The sequence below is a fragment of the Marmota flaviventris genome, chromosome 4 (assembly GCF_047511675.1).
Source record: "Marmota flaviventris isolate mMarFla1 chromosome 4, mMarFla1.hap1, whole genome shotgun sequence".
Classification (NCBI taxonomy): Eukaryota; Metazoa; Chordata; class Mammalia; order Rodentia; family Sciuridae; genus Marmota; species Marmota flaviventris.
This window is the reverse complement of record NC_092501.1, coordinates 51,527,577-51,544,918: the sequence shown is the minus strand read 5'-3', so window position 1 is coordinate 51,544,918 and position 17,342 is coordinate 51,527,577. Positions and strand designations below refer to the sequence as shown.

At 38.7% G+C, this 17,342-nt stretch overlaps 2 protein-coding genes and 1 long non-coding RNA gene across 6 annotated transcripts in view; 1 reads left to right on the top strand and 2 right to left on the bottom strand.

Annotated features, from left to right (window-relative positions):
- The window catches only part of Ascc1 (activating signal cointegrator 1 complex subunit 1), a 95,559-nt gene extending 93,935 nt beyond the window's left edge, over positions 1-1,624 (bottom strand). For 2 of the 3 annotated variants that reach the window (XM_027931216.2, XM_071611182.1), the window contains exon 1: positions 1,075-1,255. In XM_027931216.2, the coding sequence (XP_027787017.1) occupies positions 1,075-1,200 (126 nt within the window). In that variant the 5' untranslated portion in view covers positions 1,201-1,255. Of the gene's footprint in view, positions 1-1,074; positions 1,256-1,524 lie in introns of those variants that run through there. The other variant, XM_027931217.3, reaches the window with a different exon arrangement.
- On the top strand, positions 1,376-16,933 carry Anapc16 (anaphase promoting complex subunit 16). 2 transcript variants are annotated; one of them, XM_027931220.3, is made up of 4 exons: positions 1,376-1,459; positions 6,945-7,111; positions 13,190-13,264; positions 15,306-16,933. In XM_027931220.3, the coding sequence occupies exons 2-4, from the start codon at positions 6,970-6,972 to the stop codon at positions 15,419-15,421; spliced, it is 333 nt and encodes a 110-aa protein (XP_027787021.1). In that variant the 5' UTR covers positions 1,376-1,459; positions 6,945-6,969; the 3' UTR covers positions 15,422-16,933. The 2 variants fall into 2 exon arrangements, with proteins under 2 accessions (XP_027787021.1, XP_027787020.1); XM_027931219.3 differs by lacking the exon at positions 1,376-1,459 and adding an exon at positions 1,715-1,802.
- Positions 6,944-7,646, bottom strand: LOC117794710 (uncharacterized). Its single transcript, XR_004618559.2, has 2 exons — positions 7,560-7,646; positions 6,944-7,152 (listed from the first exon to the last, which is right to left on the bottom strand). It is a non-coding gene; the product is annotated as an uncharacterized lncRNA (long non-coding RNA).
- Positions 16,934-17,342: the final 409 nt, after the last annotated feature.

Sequence of the window (17,342 nt, the reverse complement as noted above, 5' to 3'; positions counted from 1 at the left end):
AAATTACAACCTTTTACTTTTATCTAATCATTTGAATATTGTAAATAAGAGAATGAGGGATATTTAACATACTTCTCTATGGAGGAAGGGCTAAGAACTTTTAAGGTACTAGAAATATATAACTATGCTTGTCAAAATATAACTTAACCAGCAGGCAGGGTGGTGTATACCTACAATCCTAGAAACTTGGGAGGCTGAGGCAAGAAAATAGCAAGTAAAGGCCAGCCTCAGCAATTTAGCAAGACCCTCAGCAACTTAGGGAGACCCTTTTCCAAAATAAAAAATAAAAAGAAGAACTGGGGATGTAGCTCAGTTATAAAGTGTCCCTGGGTTCAATCCCCAGTACAGAAAAAAAAAAAAAAAAAAAAGCTTGACCAATGTGTTTCTCAGATCAACACATTGCTAAGGAAAGGAATCCAATTTCTATAGGCCACTGTCCAACAAATGGTACATAGCCTACCAAGAAGCCAAGCTTTTAGTCACCACTTAATAAATCAATGATTTAGAAGGGGATGGGAATAATTTAGTGGTATAATATTTACTTTGCCTAGCATGCCAGAGCCATGGGTTCCATCCCCAACACCAGAAAAAAATAATAATAATTTCAGAAACAGAGGTCCCTTATGAGCTAGCTATGGTGAAGTTCAAACAGTGTCCCTATCACATATAGCTTGGATGATCTCCCCCCGCCCCCGCCATTTAGTTCGGATAGTCTTGAAGCCCCAAATACTTCCAAGAGTTCCAAAGAATATTCATAATCCTTATTAAACACACTAATGCTCAGCCCAACCCTTAGCAAGTCTCTTTAATTGGCAGTCTGTTTACAGAGACAAGCAGAGGTTCTGTCTTGAGAAATAACACATAAAGTAAATCTAATTGGATGGAGGAGGAGGGTACATAAGTAGCAATAGTCCATTGATAGTACACCCTAATTCTGTATTCCCCTAGGACTCTCCTCCACACCACACACACACACACACACACACACACAAAATGAGTTCTCCACAGAGGTCGGACCCTCAGACCCTGAGCTCTGGAGGAAGAGACAGGTGAGACTGCAAACTTGGCATCTACCTTTCCTGTACAGCCTTGGGCTACGTAACTGCTTAGAAGAAAGAGGGGAAATGGAGGTTTGGAGAGGAAGAGGGAAACACGATCCTTCTGCAATACCGTTGGGGGGGAGCTGAAGGCCAAAATCATAAAAAGAAACCAAAAAGAACAAGTGTGCCAAACCGAAGGAAGAAATTAGTGCTCGGGTTAAAGACCCGGAAGTGATCTCAGGAAGCTTGTTCTCGGCTTCTCTCCGCCCCGGCCACGCCCACTGCCGCGCGGGCGCGCGCACGCCGGCGCGGGTTCCCTCTGCGTGGGCGCGAGCACGCCGCCGTCTCGTCATTGTGAGCGCGGCCTTTCTGGCTGGCCTGGGGGGCGGGGTTGAAGGGAAAGTGCTAAGGCCGCTGAGGTAAGTAGCCGAAGGTTCAAGGGCCTTCGGGAGCTTGAGGGGAAGGGAGTTAACTTGGTTCCTACCTGCACGGACTAGAAAAATGGAGAAGATGGGAGGAGACAGGAGACTGCCACAGCGGGCGTGGAAAAGGAAATTTCTCCCAGGCCGAGAACGAGATGCGCATGCGCCCCGAATAGTGGCGCCTGCGTAGTGAGGCAGTCGCTTGGCGTTGCTTCTTTGGGACTCAGCTGGACGGGAAGCTTGGCTTGGAGTTAGCTTGGGAACCGCTGAAGTTCTGACCCCTCCCCTTTCCACCCCCTCTCTCTCCACTCCACCCAGCTGTCGCTGTAGCATTTATTTGGTTTGTATCCTAATCAAATTGTTTTAAGTGGAATACAGTAGAACGTTTTGTTGATGAATCTGACGATTGTTTGTCGTAATTTGCCTTTGAATTACAACAGGAACTTTTTTCACCTATTGATGAGATTTTTTTTTTTACGGAAGGATCTTTTTTAAGAAAATAGGCATATTTCTGCAAGAAAACGTAGTTTATGAACTTGAGGTCAATCCTAGTCTTACTTAAAAGTGAATGTTTAATCATGCTGTACTGTGTCTCCCAAAATGTCATTGCTTTCCTATGAGGATTTATACTGCTAGTAGCCCCAGCTTCCGGGATAGGGCCAAGTCCCAGGATACTTCGTCATCAAAATTTATTCAGCAAAGTCTTACAGAACACCCTTTGTGGGCCTGGCAGCATAGTGGAAGATAGAGTAAATATATCTGCACAAAAAGGAAAAAAAAAAAAAGAAAACATAATGGGCCAGCTTTCATGACACCAAGCTTCTGTGCCCCCTGCATAATGTTTGCTGAACTTCTGGCCCTTGTTCTGTAATTTGTAAATCATTACTGTAATTTATAAATCATTCATCCAGAAAACGCAATGATAGAGATTCTGTACCTGGTCTTGAGGTTAAAAAGACAGTACTTTACCTCGTTTCCAAATCACAGACTTCTTCCTAAGATCATGAATCTTAAAATGAAAAGACTGGGGGTGTAACTCAATAGTGAAGTATGTCATATGCATAATAGAAGACATTGTTCCTCTTTCTGATCTAGCTGTGTCTATATCAGATGGAGAGAAATAAAACTTTTCCCATAAATATGTTGGTACATAATATACAGTATGAACAACTGGCAACTAAATAGGGAAAAAAAATGATCCAGGAGTAGAAACCCAGCAGCTCTGGAGTCTGAGGCAGGAGAATTGAGACTACAAAGACAGTCTCAGCAACTTAACAAGGCCCTAAGAAATTTAGCAAGACCCTGTCTCTAAATAAAATATAAGAAAGGATGGGATGTAGCTTATTGGTTGAGTGCCCCTGGGTTCAATCCCCAGTATCAAAAAAAAAAAAAGATTCAAGAGCAAATATCTATTAATAATTTTTGATAGCTAATATTTATTTGTTTACTAAGCCTGAAACCATTCCAGTTGCTTTACATATTATTAATTTCAACATCTCTATACCATTATTTTTCCACACTACTACTGAAACAACTGAGAAATTAAAAAAAAAAAATTTAAGTGATTTGTTCAGAGTCATGCAAGTACTTAGCAAAACCAAGACATGAGATTGGGATGTAACTCAGTGAGAAAGTGCTTGCCTAGCATGCATGAAGCCCTGAGTTCAATCCCGAGTACTACAAAAGAGAAAAAAAGACAGAGTGGCATCATGGTCAATTTTTAACCACTATGCTAAGTTTGCTTTCCACATGAAACATGATATATTAAAAAGCTGTTGCTTCAAAAATGTTACAGCAGATAAGCTGCAATGTCTCTGTGCTTCATTGTATCAGCTATAAAAAGAGGAAATTGGATTAGATGACCTTTAAGGAATCTGTGTTTCCTGTGAAATATTTAATTCATTCCCCAAATGTTTACTTAAATGAGCAACCACTTATTAGGCCACACATTATGCTTGATTCAGACAGATTAGTTAATGCCTGCCCTTAGAGAGCAGTTATAATCCAGGGTTTATTGTTAGTTTAACTTCCATTTATGACTTGCTGATGGCCTTCAAAACAACCTACGAACTGAGGATGTAACCCAGTGGTAGAAAATATGTTTAGAATACGCAGGTCTGTAAGTTCATCCCCAGCACCAAAAACAAAATTTTACTTAGGACTGGGGATGCATGTCAGTGGTAGAACACTTGCCTAGTATGCATGGGGTCCTGCAATCTCCAGCACGCACCAAGAGCTCTCTCTCTCTCACACACACACACAAACTATATCTTTAGAACTAGAAATTGCTTAGGTGTATCTTTCCACCTCAGCAGAAAACTGCTTATTTAAAGTTAGCCTTGTGCTAATTCTATGCCTCATTTTTCAACCCTGACACTCTTGTGTATGAAATGATAGTAGTTCTAAGAAACTGAAATAAAAAAGGATAAAGAGGAAGTCCCTTTGATTATATTCAGTTTAGAAGTCACACTGTGTCTAGCTTTTGAAGCTGGCCTCACTCTGGCAGTTGCTTAGGTGCTCTGCTGAGCAGCTGATCTCAAAATATAAAGTATAAAGATTTTCAACTGAACAGCATTTATCAGGGGAGGAAAAAGATTTACAATTTTAAATCTTAGGTGAGATATATAAACAGTTCACAGTGGGTTCTACTCTGAACAGATAGGAAACAAAGCTAAGCTACTCTCCAAAAGGTGACTAAGTTGTCTTTATGCTTTATTTGAATCCCTCCAGGAATCCATTTAGACATTTGGACTGGTCCATTACTGCTTAAGTTCTTTTCAAAAAGCATTTAAAAACATTAAGCTATATTTTGACCCATTATGGTCCAAAGGATTGGATATGTATCTAACTTGGAAAGTTGTTGGCTTTATGGATGTGAATGTGAAAAATTATCAAAGCACAGAAAAAAAATTAAAAGTAATCTAGTAACAATATTAAAAGTAAAAAATCATTAATCAGTTTACATTTTAATAGGCTGACGGTCTAATTATAGCAGTAGCCTTACTATTCTCATATTCTCCTGCAGCATGAATCAGTATTATAGACATATACTTAGAAACTAAGCTCTGCTTCTCTGACAGCCTTAAATCATCATCATAAAATTAAGGAAAATGCCAATATATCAGATATAGAGTATATTGTATTCCTTACTAGGAAGCTGGATGTTTTATACAGATAGGATTTATATCAACATAGCATTCTCTGATTTTTTTTCTATTGTAAGTGCTGAGGTTTGAACCCAAGAGCTTCAAGCTTTCTAAACATGCACTTGACCACTGAGCTACAATCCCATTCTTTTTATAACTAGTAAGAAAAAAAGTCAATGAAAAAATATTCAACTAAAATTCCCCCCCCACACACATACTTCGGCTTGAACTCAGGGCCTGTACATGTTAGACAAGCAGTCTTATTACTGATCTGTTACTGAGCTGCCTCCCCCTGGCTTTCAAATTCTCTCTGACCATTGCATAGGAAAATTCATGTTTTAAATCTTTTTTGAGTCTTTTTTTTTTTTTTAATTGGGCTAAAGTTCACATTAACCATGCCATGCACTGTGGTGCATTCCTGTAATCCTAGCTACTCTGGAGGTCGCATTAAGAAGATTGCAAGTTCAAGACCAGCCTGGGCAACTTAGCAAGAGCCTGTCACAAAATAAATCTTAAAAAGGGTTAAGGATGTAACTCAGTGGTAGATACTTGCCTAGCATGTGTAAAGCCCTGGGTTCAATCCCAACTACTCAAAAAAAAAAAAAAAAAAAATCGGGCTGGGGTTGTGGCTCATCGGGATGTAAGATATTGTGTCCAACTGTAACTAAAAAATTAACATTTAAAAAGAAAGTCCACCAATAGCCGAGTTGTTTATGAATTTTTGTTGTTTTTTTGTTTTCTTTTGTTGTTTGTTTTTATTTTTGAGCTAGGATTTCCCCCCCCCCATTATTTTAATTTTGTTATTAATCTTTTTTTTTTTTTTTTTCTTTTTTTGAAATAAGGTCTTGTTACATAAGGTCTTCCAGGCTGGCCTGAAACTCTCAATTCCCTAGTCTCAGAGTAGCTGGGACTACAGGCACATACCACCACACCTGGCTAAAATCATTTTTTAATTAAATACTAGAACGCCACTAGACTGTGGCTATGTTGAAATTTTAGTTAACATTGAATGAAATTGAAAATATAATTTTCAGCCACGCTAATTTATAGCCACAACATGAGGCTAGTGGCTATTACACAGAACAGTGCAGCAGTAGAACATTAGAACATTTCCATTACAGCAGAAATTTCTATTAGCATGGTGCTAGATCTTTTTTAGAAAGTATACACTTTAAGGTCAATCACCAGTACCACAAAATAAATAAATAGAAAGAATACACTTTAGAATCTTTGTTAAAATGGCACAAGCTTCTGTGCAAAGAGTTCTTGTTTTGAATATTTGTTGTTTTTATATTCTAGTTGTCGATGGACCTTTATTTTTATTTATTTATATGTGGTGCTGAGAATCGAACCCAGTAAGTGCTCTACCATTGAGCCACAACCCCCGCCCTCATTTTGAACATTTTTAGGAAGCCATGTATTCAGTACAAAGTACCCCATTTACATTTGGACGTAGGGGGAGTGGAAGCTGGGGATTGAACTCAGGACTTCACACATGCCCAGAGAGTACTTTAGTCACTGAGCAATCTCCCCCAACCCGTTTTATTTTATTTTGAGACAGGGTCTTGCCAGGTTGCCCATGCTGGCCTTGAACTTGGGATCAGCCTTCTGACTAGCTAGGATCACAGGTGTGTGTCACCACACCTGGCTTCATTTGAATTTTCTGATGAGACATAGGATTAAAATGCACAGCTGCTATGGTCATAAGGTCCAGGATTTCCAGGATCATTTTCTGAGCTATTTTGTTCCAGTTTTGGGACGCCACCAAGTGATAAATTCAGGTATTACATTTGGATTAAAAGATTTTTTTTTTTTTTTAATTTTGATGAAAGTGCCAATGTGTATTTCCTAACCAATTTCCCTTCCCTGGGAACAGAACACAGTGTTATTCTGGAATCTTATTTGGAAAATTTTATGAGTGAATTTCTTGGTGTGGCTTGGTCAGGATATATCCAAGACAAACTGTCCTATGGAAGATGATTATTTTAACCTCATAATTTATTTGCTCAGTCACATTTTTGCCTTGGCACTGCCATACTACCCCTTCTTAATTTATAAATTACCTTCAGTCAATCTCAAATGACATAAACAGTTTGCTAATGATAGGAAGTAATTGTTTTAGTAGACAGACTATTCTTAAGCATATTTTTACTTCAAAACCTGCATGACATTTTGGTCTGAGGTTTCAATAAAAGGTTGTTGGAAGTAAAGAGGATAGAAGAAAAGGAGAGCTAATTCTTTACAAAATTATATGCTGGTCCTTGTGGCAGTTAGAGTGAAATGTTGTCAGTCTCACATCCATAAACTTGCCAATTGCTGTTTTTCTTTCTCTTCAGTGAAGTGAAAATTCTACTAGAGGAAATGGCAGCCTCTTCATCCTCCTCTTCTGCTGGTGGGGTCAGTGGAAGTTCTGTTACTGCATCAGGTTTCAGTGTCTCAGACCTTGCCCCACCACGGAAAACCCTTTTCACCTACCCCAAAGGAGCTGGAGAGGTGTTAGAAGGTGATCTCATGCTGCTTTTTGCTGAATAACTGGATTCAGACCTGCAATGAATATTAATTGGAAAGAAGCTATTAAGTGACTTAGAAATGAATTTGCCCTGATTTCAGCTCCACATTTCATCTCTTGTCCACATCCCAAAGTAATATCTTCCAACACAAATCTTGTTTCAGAATCAGAATTTGATGCTGAAAAGGACTTTGGAAAGCAGGGAGGTCACCTAGAGTTCTTTAGATCCAAAAACATTAAATGATTTGGTCCTGTTAGAGGCAGAGTCAGCAGGGAAGCCAGGAATTCTCAATCTCTGGCTCCAGTTTGCTTTATCTTGGCCCCTGTCCTCTTCCCTATTGTTAGTAAGTTAGGTATACTTTTTTTTCCTAGTGTAATTGATCTACAGATAGATTAGCCATACCAGAGAGGTTCTGAGACAAAATAAAAACTGATACACTACTCTTAGGTGAAGATGGCTTCCCTGTCCCACTGCAGGACACTGCAGTGTAGTTTTTCTACAACCAGAGACAGATTTTCGTGCAGTCATCCTCCATCTTATTCAGCTCACATTTGCAAACTGGCTTGTCAAGATAAGGACACAGTGAGCATGAATCAGCATGGGTAACTGGAATTCTTGAGATTTCTGTCACTTTAGGATCAAGACTAATAATTCTTCATAGGAAATTTAAAATTCACCCATGGAGCTTATTTAAAATGCACTTTGCTAGGCCAACTTTAGAGATTCAGAATTAGTTTAGCATATTTTTGACCAACATTTAGAGCCTTTCCTTGAAGGTAATCTTCTCACCATATTTTTAGAAACATTGGCAAAGAACCTACTAAGGACTCAAAATCTACTTGAGTCAAGCAATTTGGTGCTTAATTATATGTTGATCTTTTTTGCTCTAAATCTTGCATATTTATATAAATGTATTTTAAGTTAACCTTGGAATGTCTGAAACAAACTATAGTCAGGAGCCAGTTTGAAGGGGGTTCTTTATTCTTTTATATCAGAAGAGATAAAAAGCAAAGTTTTGGATTAAACCAGGCCAAAAACTATAGCTGATTCTTTGTTTTTTTATGGTGCTGGGGAAGAGGCTTTGCACATGCCAGGAAGGCACTCTACTGCTGAGCTACATCCCTAGCAAGTCAGAGCAAACAGAAGAATCATTTATGACAGGAAAATATGGAAGACTCCAGGAGCATTAGGCTATCTAGACTTGTTGAGGTTCTGATCAGTAGTGAAATAAGTGACCTGACCAGGCCATGCGTATGGTGAGGTGTGTGTGTACTTAGGCTCTTGCCTTTTCATCATCTTCATTTGTGTTATGTTAGGACCTGAGCACCTGTAATCCTTGCTACTCAGGGGCTGAAGCAGGAGGATCACAAGTTCAAGGTCAGCCTGAACAACTTAGCAAGACTCCATCTCAAATGAAATAGGAAGAGCTGGGGATGTGACTAAGTGGTAGAGGGCTGGCTTAGCATATGCAAGGCCCTGGATTTAATCCTCAGTACCACCACAAAAAGAAATACTTAATGTAGTATCACCAGTCTGGAGGCAGAAAATAATTGGGGCCTGAGATGTGGTATTCAGGGAATTTCTCACAAAACAAAAAGTTGAAGGCTCTTAAGTTGCTTAATCAGTTTTATAACAGTAGAAGATAAATCAGTGCTTAAAAATAGCACTCTTAAGATCATCTTAAAGTCATTTAAATTCTACCTACAAGAGGAATTTTAATACAGGAGATAGCTCCATAGTTTCAAAGCTATCAGCATGCACCAGATTATGTAGAAACATTAAAGAAGAAAAGCTGCTGAGCTTAGTCTGAATGTTATTTTAACAAGTTATAGATCTATCCATTCTTACTGCTTTGTAGAGGAATATGTTGGGTTTTGTTTTCTTTCTTTGTATGTTTGTTTGTTTGTTTGTTTGTTTTGGATTAAGGGGATTGAACTCAGAGGCTTGACCAGTGAGCGGCTACATCCCCAGCACTTTTGTTTTGTACTTCGAAGACACGGAGGGTCTCACTAAGTTGTTTGGGACCTCACTTAGTTACTGAGGCTGGCCTCAAACTTGCAATCCTATTTCAGCCTCCTGAGTTGCTGGAATTATAGGTATGTGCCACCATGCCCAGCTTGTGTTGGGTTCTTTTAATTTAGTCTAAACTCACAATGCAGTTGTGGTTCTTCTTAGCTTTTACATTACACCACTAATCTTAAAGCTGTTTACATTTTAAAACAGACTTAAATATCAGAACCAGGCACAGTGGTGCATGCTTGTAATCCCATTGCCTGGGAAGGCTGAGGCAAGAAGATCACAAGTCAAAACCAGCCCCAGCAACTTAGCAAGGCCCTAAGCAACTTAACAAACCTGTCTCAAAAAGTTTTTAAAAGGGTTGGGGATATTGCTCAGTGGTTAAGCACCCCTGGGTTCAATTCCTGGTACAAAAAAATCAAAAAACCAAAGGGCAATCCCTAAACTATCTGGGCCAATTCAAGCATAGTAAATTAAAGAGTACATTCATCCCTCAGAATCCACAGGAGATTTGTTCAAGGACCACTGGCACCCCACTCCCACGACCACAACACACCTCCTCCCTACCTCCCACTTAATACACCCCACCACTGTGGATTCTAAAATAGCAGATACTTGAGTCTCTTACATAAAATGTAAGCTATGTACATATAACATTTGTACATCTTCCAGTATAGTACTTCTAAGTGTGGACTGGTTAGCATGTTAGATTTTGAAGCATTTCTATCATGTTTATAGATGATATTATTTTGCAGTTAATCTAACATTCATGCAGGAAACCATTCTTCTTAAAATTGTAGAAAAATAAAATAGTAAAGATTGCCTGTAGAGAGTAAGGAACAAAAGTAGTTAGGAGATGAGGTCAGATGCTGTTTATAATTTTTTAAAAATATTTTTTAGTTGTCAATGGATCCTTTATTTTATTTTATTTTATTTATTTATTTATATGCGGTGCCGAGGCTCAAACCCAGGGCCTCAGGCATGCCAAGCAAGCGCTCTACCACTGAGCCATAACTCCAGCCCACTGTTCACAATCTTAAGTTCAGTTTGCCATTTCATTCCCCCAAGTCTATAATAATAAATTCAAATAACCTGTAGTTAACCTTGAAAATTAACTTTTTTGGGAGCATCAGCTCTCTGATAACATACACCCTGCATGAACAGGATGGCTAATATTATCCTAACCCAGTTATTAGTGAGCAAATTAAAGACTGCCTTCTGGTCCAGAAGTGGCTGTATTTTAGTGACTTTATTGGCCACTGAAATATAAACTACCTAGCATTGTCTAATCTCCTTCTGGTGAGGTAATATTCTTTTAAATGAATTTGTTAGCATCATATTTATTGGAATTAGTGATATAGTATTAGACTTGGGTAATTTACAAAACTTCTCACTATTTATAACCTCTGCTTGTCCATGAAGAGAAAAGCAGATGTATTTGCTACTTGGTGTTTTACAAAGGATTTGATTACAATTTCTAAATGGAAGACAGATTGCCCCAGGCTGACTCCTCTCTGGAGAAATTCCAAGCTTTAGATTGGTACAGATAGCACATTTAATGGGATATGGCTAAGAAGCAGTGGACTTTGGTTAATATAGAGCTGCAGATCAACAAAAGTGTATTTCATAGGCATTTAATATGGCAGAGTGATATGTAAGTACCATTTTGAAAGATAAGCTTATATCTTTTTGCTTTGAAATTTATTACCAAGGAAAATATGCAAATGTTATAACATAAGCATTTTATCCTAATAACATCTATGATTAAATACAAGTGGGAGGTAGCACTTCCAGGAGCTTCTATACACATGTTGGCTTGATTCTTACACCTGGTAATTCCCACTACCTTGTGAGAGACCCTAAAGTTCAAGATCAAATCACCTGGGAAGTAAGCTCTACTTTCTTTGCTCTTTTTAAAATAAAACTTGAACCCGGGTGTACTGGTAACTGGTACATACCTGTAATCCCAGTGACTTGGGAAGCTGAGGCTGGAGGACTGCAAGTTCCTAAGCCAGCCTGTGCAATTTAGCAAGACCCTGTCTCGAAATTTTAAAAGTGCTATGGCTAGGGATATAGCTTGGTGTAGAGCACCCCTGGTTCAATCTCCAATACCACTGGGGCGGGGGGGTGGCACAGAAGAAAAAGAAAATATTAATTATTTTTAAAAAAACAAATTGCAGGGCTGGGGCTAGAGCTCCACAGCAGGGCACTTGCCTAGCATGTATGAGGAACTGGGTTCAATCCTCAGCACCACATAAAAATAGACAAAGGCATTCTGTCCATCTACAACTACAAAAAAAAAAAAAATTTTTTTTTAAAGGAGAGAGAGAGAGAATCTTTTTTGTAGATGGACACAACACAATGCCTTTATTTTTTTTTTATGTGGTGCTGAGAATCGAACCCAGGTCCTGCCCATGCTAGGCGAGTGCTCTACCACTGAGCCACAATCCCAGCCCCTACAAAATAAAATTTTAAAAACAAATTGCATCATTGATATCAAATGTTCACAACAGTTCCTCTTCCCATAGTGGAATTCGTAGTTAGGCACTGTATGTGCCGCCAAGTGCTCTTATCTTCAGGAGAAGAAGAAAAAAAATCAACTCAGTGATGTCGTCAGCATGCCTAGATCTTTAAACTGGATAGTCCAGGGCAGGAGTGTAGCTCTGTGGTAGAACATCTGCTTAGTAAGCATGAATCCCCAGCACCAAAAAATAAGGATAAATAAATAAATAAGGATATTCATCATAATATTCAATTAAAATGAAAAAAAAATTGCTCGGTTTAATTTAGGCAATCTACTCACAAATGATTTACATTCAGCCAGAGACGTGCAGAGGGAGGGGAAGGAATTGTATCCTATATATTAAACAATATGTGAATTTGCAGAATGTAACTCTGAAGATAGTGTACATCCTAAGAATTATACTCTCATTTCTTTCTTTTTTTTGGCATCAGTTTGAAAATAGCATTGGAAGAAAGCCCTCCTAGTTGTGTGTTCATGCTATATGGAGACAATATCTGTAGTTTTTCTCCTTGATACCATGACTTCTGCAAAGGTTTGCCTGTGTGATACTCAGCATAAGGCTAGAATATGTGTTCGTCCTCTCTCCTTGTCACTTAATACCTGACCTGCACAACCAGTTCGTGATTGATGGGTGAATGGTTGACATCTAGTAGTGCTGGCACGTACTACTGCATTGAAAAAGACAGCAGTGCCCTCTCTTTCCAATTTTTTTACAGTTTTTGCAAGAAGATATATACCCCAAGTGGTGTCCACTGCCCTTTAAAAAATCTACTTTTCCTACGTGAAATATATATCTTTGGGGATATGTTTTGCTGTAGCAGCCTTTGCCACAAGGAATATCATGAACTACCAATGTTTCCCAATCATCTTCCAAGTACTGTGGTGACCAAGTTAGCCACCTCCTCATTGGCAGTTCTTGGCAGCAGTACAGTTCTAGGTTCTGAACTTGCACCACACTCTTATCGTCATCCAAATTACAGTGTTCTGGTTCAGTTGGAAAATCAAGGTTACAATTTGTGTTTACAGAATGAAAATTCCCAGCAGTGTTTTGATGTAATTTGATATATTAAAAATCAACAAAGATTTTTCCCTCAGCTTTTGTTTTTTAGAATGAAAATGTTTTGGAGTTTGGGTGAAACTTTGTATTTTGATAGCACAGGTGCCACATGGCCAAATGTGTCAGCTGCAGTGTTTGCCTGGTGTACAGAAGAGAACATTAAGAAACTTTCAGGTTGGGAGGAGGGAAATGTTGACTAGGACATCACACTGAGGTTTCTTGTTTTTGTTTTTTTAAATACTATTTTTAAACTCTTAAACAAGTAGAGGGACTATTTTAGCATCCTAGGTATAGAAGAAGTAGCTTTTATAACAGAGCATGTTAGTTCTAAATGAAACACAAATCCTCTTTGTTAACCCTGAAAACTAGACCTCGAATGTAAAAGCAGAGAAAAGAATGTACAGGTTTACTTGGTTCATCAAAAGCCATAAAACCCTTAGAGCAGACTAAAACCATTTCCTCTTTTATTTGTAGATGGCTCTGAGAGATTCCTTTGTGAATCTGTTTTCAGTTATCAAGTGGCATCCACGCTCAAACAGGTGAAACATGGTAAGCACGTGAGTATCATGTATTTGACTGTGAGAATAAATTTACGGAGGGTGAGGGAGGCAGATTCTTAAAAGTCAGTATGCTGTAACAAAACTCCCAAACTCAGAAAAAATTATTTAAGTGGACTTTCTAAATGAAAGAACATTTCAAGGTCTTAGTTGTCAGACAGAATGTCCCATTGAAACTTGAAGTTGAAGTCAGAGGGGTTGGTTCTCTAGGGAAGTCAGTGCTTCCTGCTGCTCTTGTGTTGCCTTTCCCTTTCCTTTCTGAAACCTTTTACTGTTGTCCTCCACGGTTACCCTCTTCAACTTCAAGCATTTATGTGTACCTCATGGTCTACCTGGACTCTGATACCCGTATAGTATGATTTCTGCCCTGTCATGCCTCACTAAGCCTTCATTATACATCAAGGACTGTTCCCCCACCAGACCATTTCTCCATGGAAAGCATTACATAGGGGAGAAAGCCATAGTTGTCCCTCCCTCCAGAACTGAATCACTATGGCATAGAGGATGAGTACCTTTTTTTTTTTAAAGAATAGAGCAAGGCAGAGCACTGTACCTGTATTCCCAGCTATTTAGGAGGCGAAGGCAAAAGGATCAGAAGTTTCAGGCCAGCCTTGGCAAAACTTAGCAGACCCTGGCTGAAATTTAAAAAATAAAAAGAACTGAGATGTAATTGAGTATTAAAGCATACCCAGGTGCAATCCCTAGTTCCACAAAAAAAAAAGAAAAGAAAAGAAAAAGAAAAAACAGGGTTAGGGATATAGTTCAGTGGCAGAGCACTCACCTAGCATGAATGAGGTCTTGGGTTCAATCCCTAGCACCACAAAACAGCAAAGAACAGGGCACAGCTGAGCATAGTGGCACTTGCCGATAAACTGAGACAGGAGGATCACAGGATTGAAGCCAGCCTCAGCAACTTAGCATGAACCTTACTCAAAAAAGTAAAAGCAAAAAGGTCTGGGGAGGGCTAGGGTTATGGCTCAATGGTAGCGTGCTCGCCTAGCATGCATGAGACACTGGGTTCAATCCTCAGCACCACATAAAAACAAAATAATGTGTCCTCCTAAAATTAAAGATACATGAATAAATAAATATTTTGAAAAAAAAAAAAAAAAGTCTGGGGATAATATATGTATAGCTCAATGGTAAAAACACCCCTAGGTTCTTCCCCAGTACTGCAAAACAAGAGCACATACTGAAAATGTGATGATTGGTTTTGAGGGGATTTTTTTGTTTTGTTTTGTTTTTCATAGTACTAGGGCTAGAACTCAGGACCTGGCACAGGCACAAGGACATGTTAGGCCAGCACTCTACCACTGAGCTCTATCTCCAGGCCTGTGACGATTGTATTGAAAAATAACTTTTAACATTATTAAAAAAAAAAAAAACTTTTTAGAATAAGTAACTTGGTCACTGAGGCTGCTTATGGTGTGGAATGAAGAAGCGAGGTGAGAGTGTATGATCCTTAGCATAACATCTACAAGAAGAAAAAAATGCCACTGAGCTACATCCCCAGCCCTATTTTGTATGTTTTTTATTTAGAGACAGGGTCTCACTGAGTTGCTTGCCATTGCTGAAGCTGGCTGTGAACTAGCAATCCTCCTGCCTCAGCCTCCCAAGTGGCTAGGATTACAGGCATGCACCATCACGCCCGGCTTGGGTTTTTTTTCTATTTTTTAAGATTAAAGTTTTCTTGGTGGTACACCCTTTAATCCCAGCCACTTGGGAGGCGGAGGCAGGATCATCACAAGTTTGAGTCCAGCCTCAGCAACTTATTGAGAGCCTGCCTCAGAATTTAAAAAAATAAACAAAAGAACCTGGGGATGGATCTCAGTGGTAAACCACCCCTGGGTTCAATCCCCAGTACCAAAAAGAAAAGTTTTCTGATCAACATAAAGAGACCCCATTACTACTGAAACATTGAGGGGGAAAATCCAACTAGAAATTATTTTTAAACCAGTCATCATGTTGGTGATTAGTGACAGTGTCATGGAAAGTGCACTGTTGTATAGTAATATTTCCTTCACTCTTTACAGATCAGCAAGTTGCTCGGATGGAAAAACTGGCTGGTTTAGTAGAAGAGCTGGAGGCTGATGAGTGGCGGTTCAAACCCATCGAGCAGCTGCTGGGGTTCACACCCTCTTCAGGTTGATGTTGCGGTGATGTGCTGGAGGAACACAGCCAGAGCAGAGCCACAGAGACAACTTATGCAGCCGCTCAGATTCACAGCTGTATCACCAAACTGCTAATTCCCATCCATACTTGGTTTCCCTGTATCTATCCATGGCCAACAAATACTTAAATATGTGATCTTGCAGGGAAAACGTTTGTTTGTTTAAAAAAGTATTGGGAATCGGATTAAGACAATCAGTTTCAGAGAACCAGAAGGTTTAGGTTTAAAAGATATTTATAAAATTTTCACAAGCCAAGTAGGATATGTGCCAGAATTAGCCAACTACATGGCATGCGTTCTGTCTGTCATATAGTGCCTGGAAATTTTCACCAGTGAAGTTCAAGGTGAGGATCTATAGTTAGACCTTTCTGACCTAAACATTTCTTTTCACAGATGAATGTGATTTCAACTCAGGACCTATCCATATAAGGAATTTTTAATTTTTTTTTCTTTTTCCTATTTTAGACATCTGAGTAGATAGATCCTACTTCTTTCTAACCCTTTCTAGACATACTGGCAAAAAAAAAAAATTGTGTTTTTTGAATATTGCAACACTTGTAAAAAATAAAACAGTGAGCAAAATCCTTTTAGACACAGAAATCCTCCATTCAGCTCATTGGTAGATTCAAGCAATTCTGTAGCAAATCCTTTGAAAGAGCTCCAGATTGGTGTTTTATCCTTTCAAAGTCTAAGGGATTTGGGATAGGGAAAAGAGGTCAAATTACTTTTTACAAGAATCTAAAAACCATTTCTCCTAAGCAAATGGTAGATTTGCTTTGCTTCAGAGATATTTGTCTTTGCAGAAGGGTCTGAATTTATCTTATCAGTATCTGAGTAGGTTTTTGTACCATGATAGAGGAAAACCTGGAAGGCTAAGAAGTGGAGTTTTGTTTTGTTTTGTTTTTTTGTTCTCCCATGAAGAATGATTGGGAATGTTTTTTGGGTTTTTTAGGATCCCAGTGTCTACACTGCACAATTAAGGGAATCATTTATTATTACAATGTATACATATTTTGCCTTAGCATTTGCTTTTCTCCTCATTAACAACTTAGACCTGATCTTCTTAGAGTTGCTTAATTATAAATAAATATAATCCCAAGAGCAATTAACCTTAATCTCAGGAGTTCAAAAGTTTGTTTAATACATGCTACCTGATGGGGAGGTGGTGACTTCATTCAGTTGGTAAAGTCTAAGCCCAGTGAAGATGAAGACCTACCTACTCATGGTCACATAACTCAGGCAGAAGAAATACAGGAACCTGGGATAAATCAGAGTTGCTTGATAGTTCAGCTCACTAATCTTGACTCTAAAGCAAATCAGAGAACCACAAGGAGCAGTCCACAAGCTCTCCTTTTTACCTTACTCAACCAAAACAAGACACATGTATAAAACCAGTTGTTTCCCTGCAGTACTCTTAGCACCAGTCATCTTGCTGATAACTAGGGACAAACTAAAAACTAACTTGCACTGTAATAAACCTTTAAATCACAACTTCATTGACAACTGGGAAGTAATCACTATTTCTATTTCTTATTTCATTTGTGTAGCTATGCCGGACAGACTCTGCATCATCCAATCTTTATACTTTGGTATTTGAATTTTTTTTTTTTTTTTTTTTTTTTTTTTTTTTGGTACTAAGGATTAAACCCAGGGGTGTTTTAACACTGAGCTACATCCCAAGCCTTTTTTTTTTTTTTTTTTTTTTTTTTTTTTTGAGACAGAATCTCACTAAGTTGCTTGGGGTCTAACTAAGTTTCGAATCAACTTGTGATCCTCCTGCCTCAGCCCACAGGTTGCTGGGATTATAGGCATGTGCCACCAAACCCAGCAGTATTTTGAGTTTTTTACAGAATGTCTCCTAAGATGGATATTTCTTTGTATGACCTTAACAATTAAGGAG